The sequence below is a fragment of the Ictalurus punctatus genome, chromosome 3 (genome assembly GCF_001660625.3).
Source record: "Ictalurus punctatus breed USDA103 chromosome 3, Coco_2.0, whole genome shotgun sequence".
Lineage (NCBI taxonomy): Eukaryota > Metazoa > Chordata > Actinopteri > Siluriformes > Ictaluridae > Ictalurus > Ictalurus punctatus.
Window position 1 is genome coordinate 25308846 of NC_030418.2, and position 19084 is coordinate 25327929.

At 41.7% G+C, this 19084-nt stretch overlaps 1 protein-coding gene across 7 annotated transcripts in view; it reads right to left on the reverse strand.

The window, feature by feature from the left end:
• Nucleotides 1-19084, reverse strand: part of cpeb3 (cytoplasmic polyadenylation element binding protein 3) — a 61284-nt gene that overhangs the window by 13983 nt on the left and 28217 nt on the right. For 5 of the 7 annotated variants that reach the window (XM_017463643.3, XM_017463645.3, XM_017463647.3 and 2 more), the window contains exons 4-7: nucleotides 15042-15095; nucleotides 10295-10318; nucleotides 7659-7826; nucleotides 6051-6140 (exon numbers count right to left, since the gene is read on the reverse strand). In XM_017463643.3, the coding sequence (XP_017319132.2) occupies nucleotides 6051-6140; nucleotides 7659-7826; nucleotides 10295-10318; nucleotides 15042-15095 (336 nt within the window). The remainder of the gene's footprint in view (nucleotides 1-6050; nucleotides 6141-7658; nucleotides 7827-10294; nucleotides 10319-15041; nucleotides 15096-19084) is intronic. The other 2 variants (XM_017463644.3, XM_053679799.1) reach the window with 1 other exon arrangement.

The following is a 19084-nucleotide window of genomic DNA, read 5'->3' on the forward strand; positions in this document are numbered from 1 at the left end:
CTTTCTGTAAGGAGATGTTTATTTAAGGTTTATGGAAGCAGTCTCGAGTGTCAGCACTTCATAATGGTCAGAAAGTTTTCCGCCAAGGCAGGACAGAGTCTTCAGGACAGAGGACATAATGCTTTCCGGTTTCTTGTCATCATGTTAACAAGCCACATTGTTTTTCTTCCTTATTAAGTTCAAGAAAGAGAATAAGAGAGAGGCTGGTTACAGATGAACTGTTTGTAGCTGCTACAATGACGTGATCAGAGGAAATAACTGGCCTTGCACACGTTAATTAATGTTGCTCATTAATAACTTTAGAAAATGTTGGCAAATCGCTGTGGTATAAGAACAATAAAAACACTACAGGATGAGCTGTTATAGGAAAATAAATCAACTTCCACTTGGCGCCAGTCCTCTTTTTCATGTCGTGCCATCATCACACCACTGTGCCGTGGATTCTTTTCCTATAACCGCACAAATCAACTCACTGTAATGTAATTAACTTGGGTATAGACAGACACACACACACACACACACACACACACACACACACACACACAGCAATATTGCTCAAGTCTTACAGAAGTATAGCCAGGATATCAAATACCAGTGGTAATATTGGCAAACTGGACAAATTTCACATCCATTATCCTGTCCATATCCTGTCAAATTCCACAAAAATACATTCTGAACGCAGCTCAAACAATGCTCAAATATGACTGCTGCCTGACATAGAAATTGCTAAAGAGAGAGAGCGAGAGAGAGAGAGAGCGAGAGACAGCCAGCCAGCCAGAGAGAGAGGGAGAGAGAGAGAGAGAGACAGACAGACAGAGGGAAGGAGACAGAGAGAGAGAGAGAGACAGACAGAGGGAGGGAGAGACAGAGGGAGGGAGACAGAGAGAGAGACAGAGAGATGGGGGGAGATCGAGACATAGAGAGAGAGAGAGAGAGAGACAGAGACAGACACGTACACAGACAGAGAGAGAGAGAGAGAGAGAGAGAGAGAGACAGAGAGAGACAGACAGACAGAGGGAAGGAGACAGAGAGAGAGAGAGCACGAGAGAGAGAGAGAGAGAGAGAGAGAGAGAGAGAGAGAGAGAGAGAGAGAGAGAGAGAGACAGACAGAGGGAGGGAGAGACAGAGAGATGGGGGGAGATCGAGACATAGAGAGAGAGAGAGAGAGAGAGAGAGAGACATAGAGAGAGAGAGAGAGAGAGAGAGAGAGAGAGAGAGACATAGAGAGAGAGAGAGAGAGAGAGAGAGAGAGAGAGACTTTTGGTGTATGTGGAAGTGATTGTTCTCTAAAATCCTGCAGTCTGAGAACAGGGATGAGGGTCAAGGCAGCAGGGAGCCGCTTGGGGAAAAAAGAAACACCATGTTCTGTCCAAACAAGAAAGAGGGCATGAAGAAGAAAGAAAATGAACATGAAATACAAGCAAGTTCTAAATAAGCTCTCAGAGCTTATTTAGAACTGAGAGAATTGAGAACTGAGAGCAGACCCTAAAATCAAAAGCTCAAGAGATTTGCAGTGATGTACAGAGAAGCAAAAAAGGTGAAGAAAATATGAACTAAAGAAAAAGACAGCATGAACAGAGCTGAAGGCAAGTACACTCCTGGGCATAAAAAAATTAAAAATGAGCTAAGCCCTAAATGGCAAAATATGAAGATTTTAATTTCTTAACAACAACTCACTGGTCAGAAATTGATCAAGAATTAAACAAATGTCCTCCTGAGACCTCCTGTGCCACCACTTACTCATTTACTTTTGCTGTTTGGAAGAAAAATCTAGAAAGCGGGATATTCATGTATGGAGTCTTCTACACCAAGGTAAAATCATGATAATGATTCAAATGTTTAACACAGGTCTGGGTGTACAAAATTAAATTAAAATAACATATAAAAAATAAAAAGCAAGTTTACCCCCAAGGCTTAAACATTTAAGGAAATCAAAGAGAAAGGCTACCCCATACTAAGCTACTTCATCTGTTTGTTTAATTCTTGCTAATTTACTGAATAATTATATGTTTTTTGCCCAGCAGTGTATAAGAATAGAAAAATCTGGAAGTGTGCGAGTGTGTTTAGGGTACTGAGGCTAAACACAGTGTTTTGTCAAATACTCCCCAGTGGTGCAACAGAAAGAAATTCACAGTATCAGGGAGAAATGTTTAATCCTGACAACACTACAGCCAAGCAAGGCCGGGAGTCCAGACGAGCAAAACTAGCTGTGTTCTCAGACTGAATTCCTCTCCTGTCAATCAGAGCGACATCGACCAATCCAATTGTAGGCATCGGTGATCTCACGTACACAAAAAAAGGGCGGTTGGCGTCCGCTCCACCGATGTAAAGCTGCCCTGTGAGGAGCCGTTCAAATGGACGTTCACGTGAGAAGAACATCAAAGAAGCTTCACATGTTTCAAATGAAGAATGAGTGATAGAGGAGAACTCTAGGAGCTTGCAATCGAGAATTGGCAATGACTAAATGTAGGATTTAAAAATGAAAAAAAACCTTCTCCCTCACAACACACACACACACACACACACACACACACACACCATGGTGCCTTCAGTCTGCCAAGTCAGCAGAGTTGCACATGATTACTGAAGTGTCACAGTGACCCTGTGACATTATAAATCCTTATGTGTGTGTGTTTGAATTAGCTATTGTTAAGCAGTGCAGTTGGTGTGTGTGTGTGTGTGTGTGTGTGTGTGTGTGTGTGTGTGTGTGTGTGTTTAAGGCTATGCTAAAATGTCTAAATGTGTGAACATGAAACCCACAGGCTATTTGGTAAGAGAGAACAGCTGTGCTACTGTGTGCAAGGTGGTTAGATGATCCACCGCAGAGTTCTCTCTCTCTCTCGCGCGCACTCTCGCTCTCTCTCGCTCTCACACACACACACGGCACAGTTGATCGTGCTTGAGATTTACAGCTTTACCACTCAAGTGCACACATGTTCGTATACACAGTAGCGGCACGACAGATTTCATGGCACTCTGATTTTCATAATCCTTTCCTAACGCGAGTGTATCGAATCATTTCTGAAAAAAATGTACATTTGTTTTTAAATTATGGGATTCATTTTTTAATTAAATATAAAACAAGCAAAAGCATGTGTCCTGAAAATGATATTACACACAAGTAGTTCATTTTTAAACAGCACCTACTGTGGGGGGTGTTGGGGTATTCAGTTAACTGTGGAAATGATTACAGTGAGGACACGAGTGCTCTCATCTACTCGTCTGTCCACATTTATAGCATGGAGGAGGAACTCGGACTAATGTTCAAACACGACAAAGCGAAAAGCCCTTAAAGTCAGCACACTGTAGCAGACGACCTGATCACACGACTGTTATAGATCACACAGCCACATTGACAAAGTACAGGGCGAGTGAGTGTGGCCTGACTACACAAACACCCTGATAAAGAAAACATGGCTTCTAAAAGAGGAGAGACAGCCAGCAGTGCAGCAGGGACGCTGCCAGACAGAGCTGTACTGTTTGGCAAAAAAAAAAAAAAAAGTCAGGATTTAGTGGGAGACATACTTTAAACAACTTGAAGTGACAGTCAAGCTTGGAGAATACTCGAATAACTTTACTTGCGTTTATTATTTTTTTTCCAGGTGGAATCACAGATAGTCTAAATTACTTTTTTTTTTAAATTGGGAAAATAGTCTATTACTTTAACAAATAAAAATGTAAACATTTTTGGAAAAGAAATGGTTCAATATATAAAGTTTGCTCTTTCTCCGACACATGCATGTAGAAGATACAAAATAAACGTTAAAGACAAATATTATAAAAAAGAATTAACAGGTGACTTGGACTAAGACGGTACTGTAATGTATTTTGAGTTTGATATAATAAATAATATATATGCATAAATATTACATATCATTCCACTCTTCTGTTGTGAGAAATCATGCTAAGATTTAGTCACACAACAAAGTACACATTGTAAATCACTATAAACAGAGGTGTAGGAGAAAAATGTTTAAGTTAGTTTAAGATGAGATCACTTTCCTGTAAGACACTTCCATATCACATGACTCCCCTACAAGGACACTGCTTTCTGTATAGCTCTGAACACTCTGCTATTTTAGCCACATGTTTTTGAATTCCAAAAAAGGAACAAGTGATGGAGAAGAAAGATGGAAAGGAATGAGAATTCTTTTCAGGCCATCCCCGGATGCAGCACATTAGCCTCAGGCTGAGGAATGTGAATCACATCCAGGACTGTGTTAATAGTTTCCTTGATATGACACATGGAGTGTTATGGAGGAGCTCTCTCCGAGATGACGCAGGTTCTGGCCCATGAGCTGAGCTCTGATCACCTGGCCAAGCCAAACTCTTTCCCACTGAATCAATCACTCAAGTTACTGAGTACAAACAATCCTCCCTACCAGCTACACCTGCAGGATGGGTGTGTGCACCTGGGAGACAGACAGCCTGTGTTCTGCCGCCTGAGAATGCTTGCCTAGAAGTGTCTGTGCATGCCATTACCAAAGTGCAAGCTGGGTTTTATTTTTAATATATACACAAGAGATACACAAGGTGCATTAATAACGTATAATAAGACATATGTTGAGTAGAGAGCAGGACAAACAGTGCAGGGAAGGTGGTTCCCAGGACTGTAGCTGAGAAGCCCGGATGTAGTGGGACGGAAGCTTCTGGTGGTTTACAGTGTAGAGGGACAGTAGGCTTCTGTGAATAGATATGGGGACCATAGTCTTCCATAACATTCTTGTTATGTGACAGTATGATCTGGGGGATAACTATGGAGGTTGATGGCAGGCTTAAGCACTGTTCTGGTGGGTAGCCATGTAGGGGTCAAAAGCTTTTGTGGTTAATATAGTGATTATAGTAATATTATAAAGCTCTGGTGTGTAATGGTGTAGTAGGATGGCAGGCTCTGGTGAGTAAGGCTGTAGAGGGATGGTAAGCTCTGGTAGGTAAGGATGTAGAGGGATGGTAAGCTCTGGTGGGTAAGGATGTAGAGAGATATTAAGCTCTGGTGGGTAAGGATGTAGAGGGATATTAAGCTCTGGTGGGTAAGGATGTAGAGAGATATTAAGCTCTGGTGGGTAAGGATGTAGAGGGATATTAAGCTCTGGTGGGTAAGGATGTAGAGAGATATTAAGCTCTGGTGGGTAAGGATGTAGAGGGATGGTAAGCTCTGGTGGGTAAGGATGTAGAGGGATGGTAAGCTCTGGTGGGTAAGGATGTAGAGAGATATTAAGCTCTGGTGGGTAAGGATGTAGAGGGATGGTAAGCTCTGGTGGGTAAGGATGTAGAGGGATGGTAAGCTCTGGTGGGTAAGGATGTAGAGAGATATTAAGCTCTGGTGGGTAAGGATGTAGAGGGATATTAAGCTCTGGTGGGTAAGGATGTAGAGAGATATTAAGCTCTGGTGGGTAAGGATGTAGAGGGATGGTCAGCTCTGTTGGGTAAGGATGTAGAGAGATGGTAGGCTCTAGTGTGTGTATGGGAACTGTGAATGGGAACAAAAAGCTATCGAGGGTAAGAATGTAGAGCGGTGGTAGGCTCTGGTAGGTAACAGTGTAGGGATGATAGGCTCTAGTGGGTAACAGTGTACTGGTATGGTGGATGGTGATGGGTAAAAATATAGAGGGGAGGGAAGGCAAGATATCCATGCAGGGGGCAAAAAGCTATGGTGGACAATGAATGGTGTAGAGCACAGGTTCCAAACCCTAAAAAGGTACAGTTTTCTCTCCACTAACACACCTGATACAACTATTCAGCGGTCATTCCTGAGTTGAATTGGGTGTGATAGAGAAAAAACATTCAAATGTTCAAGACAGGGGGTACTCCAGGACCAGAGCTGGGAATCTTTGTTGTAGAGGGATGGCAGGCTCCGTTGGTAAAAAATCTAAATTGGTAGCAGTGTAATGGTCTGGTGCATAGCAGTGTGCAGGGAAGGCAAGATATAATGGCTATAGTCAAACATAATTGAGGGATTTCAGCATCTGTGACATTAAGCAGGGAGACCTTAAGCTCTGGTGGGTGTTGTTGAAGGACAGTAAGCTTCAGTCTTGTATCACTGTTCTTACCTTTAGGAGGAAAGTAGGACTTGCTTTCTGCTTTATGGGGCCAGTCCACCACCAGGTGTCCATAGCGACGGAAACTATTGGTGATCTCATCTGTGTGAAGGGGAAAAGTAAAAGGAGAATTTAGGACAAAGCCCATTTGTCAAAAAGTAACGATTGGTTCTTCTAAAGCCATGTCTGGGACGCTGGCATGCGTTAGACCTGTTCTAGCCACTCTGATCAAAGTCCAACATGCGGGATGCATGTTTAATAACAACCTGATTTCTCTGTACGAGACTGTTGGAGAAACTGTAGTATATTAGTATATTATTTATCAGTGTCTACCAGTTCAGTATGAGACAGTTTCAACCTTCAGAAAAGACAAAGAAATGCTAGCCACGTATGCAGCTGTGGTTATTGTAACCTGGTTGTAACCTTGGTGATCAATTCCATGAGGAATCGAACTGGAAAGGTGTTCAGAGATGACTGCTGCACTGATGCTAATAATAAGGATGACCTTGTAGAATCTTGAGAAAGTACACAGTTGTGCATTCACAGGAGCGCCTCAGTGCCGATTAGGCACTACAGGCACAGGTGACCCTGATATGGGTGTCAAATCTCTGTCCCTTTTGGTACAGCAGATCTACTTGGGGACAGAGTCGCCAAGGTGTTCTGACCACTAATGAAAAGCAAGGTCTGGCTGCCAGCTTGGGGCATAGTTGTTAGTGTATTTGCTGAATTCTCTGCAAGGTGGAAAGAATTAGCAGGAGACTTTGAAAGGCGTATAATAGGTGGGAAAGGGTTGAATGGAAGGAATCCCATCTCCCTCAGTATTGAGTTAGCTGAATCCAACTATTGCAAATACTGTTGCATACAGTCACTTTGTGACTTTGTTACAACGTCTCTGCCTACAAGAAGGGATTTAGGTGATTCTTATGTCCCCTGCTGGTGAGGAGGTGTGAATGAGAAACAGCCAGTTCAATTCAATTTTATTTATTTAGCACTTTTAACAGTGGACATCGTCACTGTAATCCCTGAGGTGATAAGAGGAAGAAACCTTGAGAGGAACCAGACTCAAAAGGGGAAAGTTTTTTTCTCATCTGGGTGACAATTATCTAGTTACAAGATCTGTGGACTTTCTTTAAAGAGTAAAAACAGTCATGGTATGCAACTCCCAACCTAATAACGTAATAGCCTCTTTCGCTAGTCAATGCTGGTCAGCTGGTTCTTATGGGGTTTTCCCCTATGTAGGCACACTAGGTTGAGATTATCTTTCTTTTCCTTGATAAGATTTTGATCAGATAAATTTTGCAGCGCACTTCAGAGGAAAAAAAAAACAAAAAACGCCGTAACGACTTCATAACGAATTTGATTTATATACATAAAAAAATAGACATCCTAGAAAGAAAAACACAGACAGTCTAATCAGAGTTTAGGATTTGACATCCTAAAAGACTGAAGAGTTTCATGAGCGACAAAATTAAGTCTATGTAAAAGCTCGATCCTCTTTTAACTCGAGGCCTGAATAAATAATTTTCAATCGTTTTCAAAGGGAAAAAATGCCATTTATTTGAGTATCCCAGATGAGTACCTTATTTTACATGGCATAACAGTGGTTTGTATGCTGAATACCTTCATCGATGTCTGGAGGCAGTCCACCAACAAAGACCTTTCTGGAGTAACGCTCCATCCTCTCACCGTTCTGACAGCGAGTAGGGGAGTTCAGCCCTGGAGTTAGAGACTGATCTCCATGAGCATCATCCAAAAAGCCATCCTCGAAAGGAAACAGTGATGAGCGACCTATACACACAGAGAAAGAGAGACAGAAAGAAGGACAGACAGCACAAAAGGGGATGAAAGAATGTGAGAGTAGAAAATAGAGTCAGAAAAAGAGAAGGAGTACATTGGGGTTATTCATCTCATTTGAAGTTAGTTCATTAAACAAACAAAACGGGAAGAAAAGAGCTATAAAGCGCTAATGTCTTTCCAGAAAAATGCATTAATATAGTGAAATTAAATGACACACACGACCCTGCTGTAGCAGCATGAGACGCCAGTGTGCTGAATTACTTTGGATTCGATTTATTTGCTTTGCATTTAGGACTGCTAGCTTTCAGTCTCTGAACATGACATCAGAGTTCTCAGCGAGCAGGAAAATTACACAGCGGGCTGGGAAACTGGGTTATGCCATGAGTTGATTAACACTGCAGTGCTGGTTAAAAGCACATTTTTATTTTATTTTTTAATTTTTTTTTTTTACACAAATCCAATCGGAGAAAAAAAGCACAGCTAAGAGAGAACTGTCAAAAAATAAAACCAAAGACACACAGACATACAGTGCAGTATGATAGAAATTTGGAATGTATATTTATTGCTAAGTTCTTCAAAACGGTTGCGTGATGTAGACTAAACGGCAGACATTTAGCATCACTTTTCCAAGTACTTTAAGCATTTTAGGATGAAAACCAGTCAAGTCAGTGTGCTTTTTCATGATCAACATAGATGGCCAAGCTTCAACATGTGACTTACTTTTTACGTGTGTGTGTGTATATATGGTAGGCAATATGGTATTTTCAATTAGGGCCAACACAATGCATCATTTAATCACTAGCCTTTGAAATACAACAATATGCAAATAATCATTCTATTAAGGATTATAATATAATCACAACATGCTATTGTTTGCCCATATCCTGTAGCCCTAGTTTTGATATTTTGAACATTTAATATAATACATTTTTTAACAACAGAAAATAAAGCTAATAATCAGTCAAAAGTACTAACAATGGGCCTCACTTATCAAGCTGGATACGAAGAGATTTATTTGTGGTCGTAGGAGCATTTACACAAACACACATACAAAAAAATATATTCAGGAAAATCACATAATTTCAGATTTTAAAAAAACATTCATATCCTACTAATTTAAAGAGAACATGCCACAGTAAATCTAGAAATGAAGACAGATAAAACCAGTCATTCAATTAAGAAGAAATGCCACTGGTATAAAGGAGGACATATTGCAACGGCTCAGCGTATAAATCTGCTCCTTCACAACTCTGTTCGAGCCAGCACTAAGTGACGGATAAGTGACCGAACTGGCATGTCTTAAGCTGCAATGTGTCACATGATCCCTAGTGTGCTGCAGACTATCCACTTCCTACAACACCCTCCTACTTGTTAAACATGGCATCAGGGAGGGTGCGAGGGATTTCTGGCCGAGGGTGCGCAATGGACTTGTTGGCAACAGATCACCTGGGCAATGTACAGTGCCCTCCACTAATATTGGCACCCTTGGTAAATATGAGCAAAGAAGGCTGTGAAAAATGTATCTTTATTGCTTAACCTTTTGATCTTTTGTTCAAAAATAAATAAATAAATAATTCACAAAAATTCTCTAAACCTGTGTTGTGTTTGCGATTGTTTGATATCCACGAGAGTAGAGTATTTTGTTTTGAACAAAAGATGACCACATAACCTCGGTTTGACACCTCATCTGAAAGACGGCGCTGTTTTGAGTGGAGGTTATTAGAACAGCAAAGGAGGACTAAGCCTGGAATGGAATATTCTAAAAGCACACGAGTGTTATGGTCAGGAGTCCATAAACTTTTGGCCACATAGTTTACATTTTATTATTTTTTTTTATTACCATCATTTTTTGCCGTTCACTCATCCTTTCAGTTCTGTAAGCGTTGCCTTTTCTGGAGTTTAGTGGGCATCGGGAAACACAAATCAACTGTGTAGTGAATGCATCTGGTAGTTTACAGGGGATTGGCATTCATCAACATATGCACTTGAATAAGAAAATCGGTGTTTTCAAAACTTTTTTTTAGCACCGTTTGGCATTTACGCACAACAGTAGTAAAAGATTGATAAAAGAGGCCCATGATTTATCAAGTTGGTATCATTACTTAGCCTTGTGTGTGTGTGTGAGTGTGTGTGTGTGTGTTGCGGAGGCCATTAGGACTAATCACAAAGCACTTTGTCAAGCATGAAAAACACAATGACTAAGGCAAATAAGTAAGATGATTTTCCAGCAATTTTCTCCTCTTAGAAAGGAAAAACAAAACACAAAACCAGGAAATATAACACTCAAGCCCCATGTTAGGAAACGAACGGTTAAAGTTTCCTTCCCACAAACATGATTATATGTATTGATGATATTGAAATCTATCATCCAGAGAAGGGCATGAATTAATAAGACATCATCCAAAACATAGCAAGATGAGGCAGATACAAAGAGGAGAGAAGAGAAGGCAGAGTGTTACCTCTTCTGCGACCATAACTCCTGGCTGTTCGGGGGGCACAGAGGGGGGGGGGACGACATACAGGGAGTGGGGGGAGGAGAGAAAGAGGGATCAGAGAAGGAACGATGGAGAAAAAGAAAACAGACAGACAGAGAGGAGAGGGAGAGAAACAGAGACATGGGTTTTGTGGGCAGACATTGAGAACAGTCACTAAGGCAACAGTGTGAGAGCACAGGCCCTAACACAGCTCTATCATTTTTGGCTCAGTCAGTCAGTCCACACACACACACACACACACACACACACACACACACACACACACACACACACACACACACACACACACACACACACACACACACACACACACACACACACACACTCTTGGGATGAGCTCAGGCTCAGCTTGGCAAAAGTACGGCTGGATAATTATCTATAATTACCTTATGAACTGAAAAGGTATCTCAGGAATGTTATGAGGAAAGCGCTATCTACCCATTTACGCATACGTGAGCTCACAGACGCCCACAACTGGCTAGTGGCACTGTGATTGACAGGGGCGAGAGAGAATGCCATGCATCCTATACCGAGAGCATGTATAATTTTGTTTTCTTTTACTCCTGGATGGTTGTGCAAGCATTATATAAAACAAAGCACTATTCCCCCTTATTCACTCTGACCATAGCCCATAATCCATGTTATACCATGTGACTTCATGCATACACTTAACACTGAGTCTACACAAGAAGAAAAAGAAAAAAAGAAAAAAAAAAGAGGGAGAAACAATGTTAACCCAAATGCCAACCTGTAATAAAAGGAACAAATTTGCCCTAAACAAAACATTATTATTATGCACTGAATATTAAATTCCTGATTAATACAAAAAGAATGACTAAACGAACTAAATGCATGGGGCGAGTATGTTCACATTAGCAAGCGACAAAGCAACAGGCAGTCATTCATTTCGTATTGTACGCCGATGAGTGACAAATTACAAGCGATACGTGTAACTTGTCAGTTGCCAGTGTGAACGCAGGGTTGGTGATGGTACATGATGCATGTTTTTCTCTGTGAAGAACAGAGACTTCTATAAGGGAGCGATCTAAAACTGAAGCAGCATTCTATTTAGAAGCTATATTTAGCTATAGTTTTACATGAATTAATCTGGCAAATACTTTTTATTCTAAACAATCGAAACAGCTGAAGACTTGTCTAGTGATGATATCAGGATTTGAGGATTTATTTCTCTCCCAGAAGCACAGCCTGTCCTATTACATTACATGGAAGCTACCAAAGTGGAAAGCGGCGATCACACTAGACTTTCAGCATCCGAAATTTCTTCAGACACCGCTGCAAATATGTGCAGCAACCGAATATGACATCACACGCCTGATCCTGTTCCTGTATGCAGCGACACCGCAAGCTAGGCAGCTCATCTTTCGATGTCGATTTGATATTATTTTAAAAGCTGTTGTATAAAACGGGACAGTGCGACACCGCTATAATCCTTCTGAAGAAGTCATGCCGTGACGTGTCGTGTCGATCTTCTACTGGCCACACGTCTTCACGTGATACGAGTTCGCAGGTCAGGGTTCACCAAACTCCAACTTTGGAATGCAGCGAAAAGCCAAACGTCTTTGGCACGAAGCTTGCGTTTCCAGTCTCCAGCATTCGCATGCGTATGAATGGAAGTCAATGGAACGAAAAGTGTAGCGTGACCGCCCCTGAAGTGTGAAGGCTAACACAAGATTCCTCTGAGAGAGATGGACCCACGTGGTACGTGCCTATATTGCTCGACATGGGAGAGAACAAGGTTATCGTTGTCACCCAGAGAGCTATGCTCTCTTGGACTCTAGGCCATGGCTCGAATTGCTGGTTTGGAACTTGTGTGCTCCTGCCGAACAGGCGAAACCATACACACGCTCCCACGGGTTGATTTGCATTTCAGAAAATTTTGCAAATTCTGTGAGAATGCCGGTGGTTGAGCCGTTGTGCTCTGGGCTGAGTTGACACTTTTTGGGTTGCTTGTTGTGTATATGTTTCACACAGTTACACTAAATAGATTTTGGCATTGTCGTCCTGCGTAACAGGGAATAACAAACACCGTTGTACTTAGAGCTGTGACACTAGGTAGTACTTCCTACTATCTAGTAGCTTGTTAATAGTGCATAGGTTATTTCTGCACAGGTTCTAAACCCCAGAGCAGCAGAATAGTGTCGATCACATCATCCTGTTAGAGTCTGGTAGGAAGGCTGAATAAATTTCACGCTGACTCTTGCATAACAGACCCTCCAATGAGCTAAAGAGTCTCTCAGCATGTTTCTTTATAACACCCCGTCCTCAAAGCAAGGCCTCCAACATCGCCCAATTGTGTGGCATTCTCCCTGCAGGAGGACAATATTTACTCCAGACTGGAGCATCCCACATTTAGGCCTTTTTCATTTAAAATGTCTGTGTGGGTTTAGCTGCTAAGAGCAGACATACGCCGCCTGATGAGAAGAGGTCAGGGAGTCTAGACTGCCTAGCAACAAGAGGAAGATGAGAGAGAGAGACTAAGAGATATGTGTCTTGTGAAACAATATTAGCCAAGCCAATGAGTGTGAGAGAGTGGGGGGATATGGCCCAAAGTTTAAGTGTTTCATAAAGTGGAATTTGCTTTGGGGCAATTGGTAGAAGGTTAAGACAACCGACTGGTGAGCTTATCTCTGTGAGAATAACTGCAGTGGTTATTTAAGAGGACTCATGAGAAAAAACGATCTCTGTTGAATACCAAGTGCCGAGGTAGATCTTGGCACAGTTTTAACAACGATGACACTGCAAGTCACGGTGTAATTGTAGGAAGGCCTTTTTGAACACATACTACCTTGAGAGCTCTAGAAATTCTACTTGGCGCACTGATAACTCTTATGGAGGCTGGTAATATCGCACTAGTACTGTGCAAGAGTATTCACCCGTTTAATTATTTCCCCCTTACTAGACTATAAAATGGCTTTTTAGCTAATGTATAAATAATCATGATGTTAAAATATTAAGATGTAGTTCTTTTTCCTTTTTAAAAAAAAAAAAAAAAATCCAGCACATCATGCCCAGACAGTGTCCCATTACACAGGACCACCGATGGATCTTTGAAGCTTTACCCCAAAAAGTTCATTTAAGGTACACCAACTGCACCTTCCCAGATGAAAAATACAAACTAATGGTTAAAAATAAATAAATACATTTTAAGAAATAATTTAAATGTACCCCTGATAGTGCTATCTCACCAATAAAGAAAAGTACTAGGACAGACATTACAAGGTGTTCAGACTTAAAAATGTGTCCCAACTTTATCATTTAAAAAAAATTCAAAAACACATATTAGAGGGTGTCCCAAAAGTCTCCATACATAGGGGAAATTAACACAACAAAATGTCTTCCAAAATGTTTCATACTTGGTGTATAATTCTTTATCGAACTCATACTCATGGCAGGATCGGGAAGCTCTCGCAAGCTTTCGATGGACTTTAACAGGAGACATGGCGAGCACAACACCCACAATACTGTTACCAAACTTACTAACGCATTCTGGAAGTTTTTACGGCTCGACTCGGAAGTAGACATCCACGAACATCCACTGACGAAGTCACAACCGACGTGGCGCTGGCAAACACAGTCCCCTATGTATGGAGATCTTTTGGATACCCTGAATTATTAAAATCTTTGTGAGAATATGAGAAACACACTGGAGCGTCCAACATTATCTACAATGTCCTTAAGGGAATGTGCGGTTGCAGGTTTTCATTCTAACCAAGCAGAAACTCATCAGACCATTATAGAAGTAGATTACATGCGAGCTCCTGCTTGACAGGAATGAAAATCCGCAGCCACACTAACCCTGATTTGACAAGCCTAGGGATAATTTTGCCTATAAAAGTACAGCCCTACATTATAGCAATACATTTAGAAATGACCCACACTGGTCCACAACCAGCATGTCCGTTAGTCAGTATTCCCTCGGAAATCTTCAGTAAGGGGCCTTCCGAAGGCATGGTGGTGGGAGGAAACGAGTTGGCTCTCTGCTTACCCACTAAACCAGATGGATGCAGCACCAGGCCACAAAAATGTCCTCCATCCACTCTGCCTGACTGAGACATACATGCACACGCAATACTAACTGACAGAAAACAGCAGACACCTACTGGGTGCCTCAGGCACCATCAAACATTCACACCCCATGCTAAAATGTATGTCGAGCACACAAGGGTGTGTTGATCAAAACCAGCTATTCTATTGGAACCGTCCCAAACGCTTAAGGCAGCGTCCCTCTCTGGATGCCCCCTGTGGCAACGAGGCACCTGCTAAAGGGGACAGCAAGGATATATAGTGTTTCGAGGCTGTTATTTCAGTGCTCATGAGGGCAGGCTCCACACGGCCCTGCTCAGCTGGCACTAGCACTCTTTAAGTACTCCGAGCCACAAGGCAGTATTGTGAACTATGAGACACACAACCGGGAGTTCAGGCTATGTAAAGGTCAAACAGACAGGCAAAAATGAGCCAGGCTTACAGCCAGCTGTTCTAAAGAATAACTCTATGAAGCTCAATGGGAAAATGTGCACCAACCGTATTTATAGACAGACATTTTTAAAAAAATGCCCATTTATATGTATTTGCCATTAAGAAGAGTGCATAGAACTATACACACAGACGTTAAAGAATCCTATAAAAATGCATTACAATGACAGTACACATGCATAATTCAGAATGAAGGGAATGAACACAAATCACTCACTCAGTGGCATTATGTGTTCTGCTGCTGGGTGGTGAAAGTTCAGACCCATGCGTCCTGAGGAAACACAAGACAAGACAAAAACGGTCAGTACGTAGATAAAACAAATCGAAATACCAAAATACTTGCAAGCTGTCACATTGCTCATTTATTTCCTTTACTCTAACTATAAAGTTTAACACTTACCTGACTCCTAGCACTGTCTAACACTATTCAACCTTTTTCTTTTGATCATATGTACACAGACTACAAAGTCAGCGTTCAAATATCTCATCTAATTTACACACGCGACATCACAATTAACTTGGTTTTCTCTCTCGTTTAGAAATAGGGTAAAAATTCCTTGAACATTTCACTTGTAGAGGACGTGAAGACACGAAGACGTGTTTTCAGGGAACCTGACAAGAAGGGGCTTACGGGGGAATCGCAAAGACTTGTGCATCTCTGAAATCTTATAAATCACGTGATGCTGCTCATGAGGCAAACGCTGACTGGTTGTGCAAGGAAGCACATCCGATAGCTGCAGGGGTTAGAACGAGATCCACCCATAATTCAAGGAAATACAGTACATGACATAAATAGACATGGCAACAAAAGTGTAGCGACAAGATTAAGTTAAAAGTAGCTGCAAGTTAAAAAAAAAAAGAAAAAAAGAAAGAAAGAAAAAAAAAGGGCAGATTGAAAAATCTTTAGTTTGGCGAATTATTATTGCGCGAGTATGTTGGAGAACAGCTACTGAAAGTCTCCGGACGATGCCTGTACTGTACATTGGCAGAGGCATAAGTTGAGTACAAGTAAGCCTTTATTATAATTCAGCTGAGGCAAAGGCATAGGACTTCGAAGCATAAAGAGAGCTTCATAGCTCAGACAATGGAGAGGAGAATGCTGGGAATTTGACAGAGAATGCATTCTGTGCCTGGCTCAGCCACCCCAACCCCATCACAGCCAGAGAGAGAGAGAGAGAGAGAGAGAGAGAGAGAGAGAGAGAGAGAGAGAGAGAGAGAGAGAGAGAGAGAGAGAGAGAGAGAGAGAGAGAGAGAGAGAGAGAGAGAGAGAGAGAGAGAGAGAGAGAGAGAGAGAGAGAGAGAGAGAGAGAGAGAGAGAGAGAGAGAGAGAGAGAGAGAGAGAGAGAGAGAGAGAGAGAGAGAGAGAGAAGCCACCCCAACCCCATCACAGCCAGAGAGAGAGAGAGAGAGGCACGAATAAACTTCTGCCTCTCTCTCTCTCTTTCTCACACACACAGTGCTCTGGGGCTCCAAAAGTAAACTGCACTATATTTGATTTGTTGTTCAATTGATCGCTCTCCTCAAAGCTCGGCGCTGTTGCCTTGCAGTTATTGTCACAGCCAAGTGACAGAGTTAACAACACACCCTGTGGAGTCCTGTGGGATTTTCACAGAGACGCCTGCAGCTTCAACAGGCTCTGACTGGCTTGTATGTAAACACAGTGGTGGCGATAATGCACCTGTGTGAATATCCATAGTTGGGCCACTGCAACACACAGGCACTCACGCAGACGAAGCCTCGAACATTCGAGCTTTTAACGCGACACTCGCAGCTCTCTTGTGCAACATACTGCAAGCTAAACTGTCTCTTATATTATCTGCATTTTATCAACAATACAAATGGGGGTGGGAACAAGTTCTGGTTTGCCAGCCTGTACAAAAACTCTGTAGTAGGGCTGTAGTATTTAGCTTTATTAGGGCCTAAAATTAAATGATCTTTGTGTCCACTTGATTTAGGAAAACAGGTTTCCCTTACACCGCCGGGGCTGGGGGTTTGAATCCCACCTCTGCCCTGCCCTTTCCTCCGGGTACTCTGGTTTCCTCCTCCAGTCCAAAGACACTGGTTGTAGGTTGACTGACATTTCCAAATTGTCTGTAGTATGTGAATGGGTGTGTAAATGTGTGTGTGATTGTGCCCTGCGATGGATTGGCACCCCATCCAAGGTGTCCCCCGCCTTGTGCCCAGAGTTCCCTGGGATAGGTTCCAGGCGACCCTGTGCAGGATAAGTGGTATGGAAAATGGATGGATTGATATAAATATAGACTTTTTTTAATTCATCATAAAAATTTCCACATATTAAAGCCAACAGAAAGTGTCCTAAAAGTGTTATGAGATTTAAATAAAATTCAAACTTATACAGCACATACACTCATTGGCCACTTCAAAAGAGATGCCTGTACCCCTGCTCATTCATGCAATTAATCAATCAGCCAATCACATGAACAGGAGCGCAGGTCCATTAAGTGGACGATCTGCAGGTGGAAATACTGTGTTGATGATGAGAGAGGTCAGAGGAGAATGGCCAGACTGGTTCAAGCTGACAAAGTCAACAGTCAGTACATTTACATGGACAACATTAATTCAATATTAACCCAATTAAGACAATACTCTGATTAAGAAACTACCATGTAAATAGTGATTATTGATGACCTTAATCCAGCTAAAGTCATACTCGAAGTAAACACAAATGGAATTAGGTCGTGTGGAGTATTCATATTTTAGTCGCATTATCGACGTGTATTACAGACATGTAAACATCTTAAATCACACTATTAACGTCGTGTGGGAGTTTTCACCGCATTTTGTGACAGTACACGATCACACATGGCAGTGCTCAACTGTTTGATGGCAGAGAGAGCGTGGCTGCGTCCGAAACCGCATACTTACCTACTACTGTATATAGTAGGCGAAAGACATGTATTTCAGCTACTATATAGTAGGTAAGTACGCGGTTTGGGACGCAGCCCACGGCTTCAAGCAGTCGTCTGTTTGCACGTACAGCATGACAAATAATTAACCGCACTTGAAGCTTTCGTAAAATTAAAAATGAAACACCCAAAACTGTATACGGTACCATAACGAAGACCAACTGTATGTTGATGCGTGAAATTCTGGAGGGAACGTCGGACGGCGTGGCGTGGGGACGTAATGACGTGTTAATCGCTCTCTGTTCTATAACATGTAAAACAGTAACGTGAAAGGAATATTCTAAAAACGACTCATGTAAGACATATATATATTTGAATAAGACAACATTGTAGTCACAATAGTTAGTGGTCACTAACTCTTTATAATCATGGTGAAAAGAAATGCATCTCCGAATACTCAACGCTTCGCACAGCCCTGAAGAGGACAGCCTACAAAAGTCCAGACACTGTACATCATTACAACATCATCATAACACATTATAATCAGTGTCTGAGGTTGAATTTGCTCAGGTACAAACAAACGACTTCAATAATGCCCTAAGACCTGGGTTTGTTCTGGAACTAACAATAACCGATGACTAAAGTCTGGCAACTGTAACTCAAACAAGGTTTTTCACAACCTTCTATCACAACCCCTGTGACTAGAATGACAGATGAAAATAAACACCTAACTGACAGATAAAAATCTCTCTTCTATTTATGTTCCTGACTGCAAATGCCTCCCTTTTCATCTGGAGAACAAAAAATTCCTTCTACAATCTGTTTTACCACACGTCTGCTCGCCGACCATTACTGAACATCAAAATCATTGTAACTGCAATAAAGCCTGCAGCATTGAACAGCCATTGTTGCATCAATAACAAACGGACTCTGAATGTAATGTTACTTACAGTTTCAACACGACAGCAGTGAAATGCAGTGTAAGCAGGCTCGAGCAGCATTACCTCACGGCAATGGCTCTAAGGCCATGGAGAAACTGATTCTCTCGATTGTCCAGTACATCTCCAGTGCAACTCTTATTGCTCCGTTTTGTCCAAGATGCCATCAGATCTACTGGTCTATCCCTGGGTCATTTTGAAGATGTTCTTAAACCATGCTGAATGGCTCAGGCTGCGTTAATCACTCCAGGTCGACAGCTGAAGTGACGAGGGGAAAGTCCAACTAAACTGGACACAAGCTATTTTTTTCTGTTTTTAAACCAGAACTCTGATGGTCAGGTGGTGTTGATTAATTTTCTATAGCAGCATGGCCCCTTAATAGTTCCATCTGCAAAGTTTATATTAATGCACTCATTTCAATACATTATCATTTCTATAGGAACAATTTAACAGAT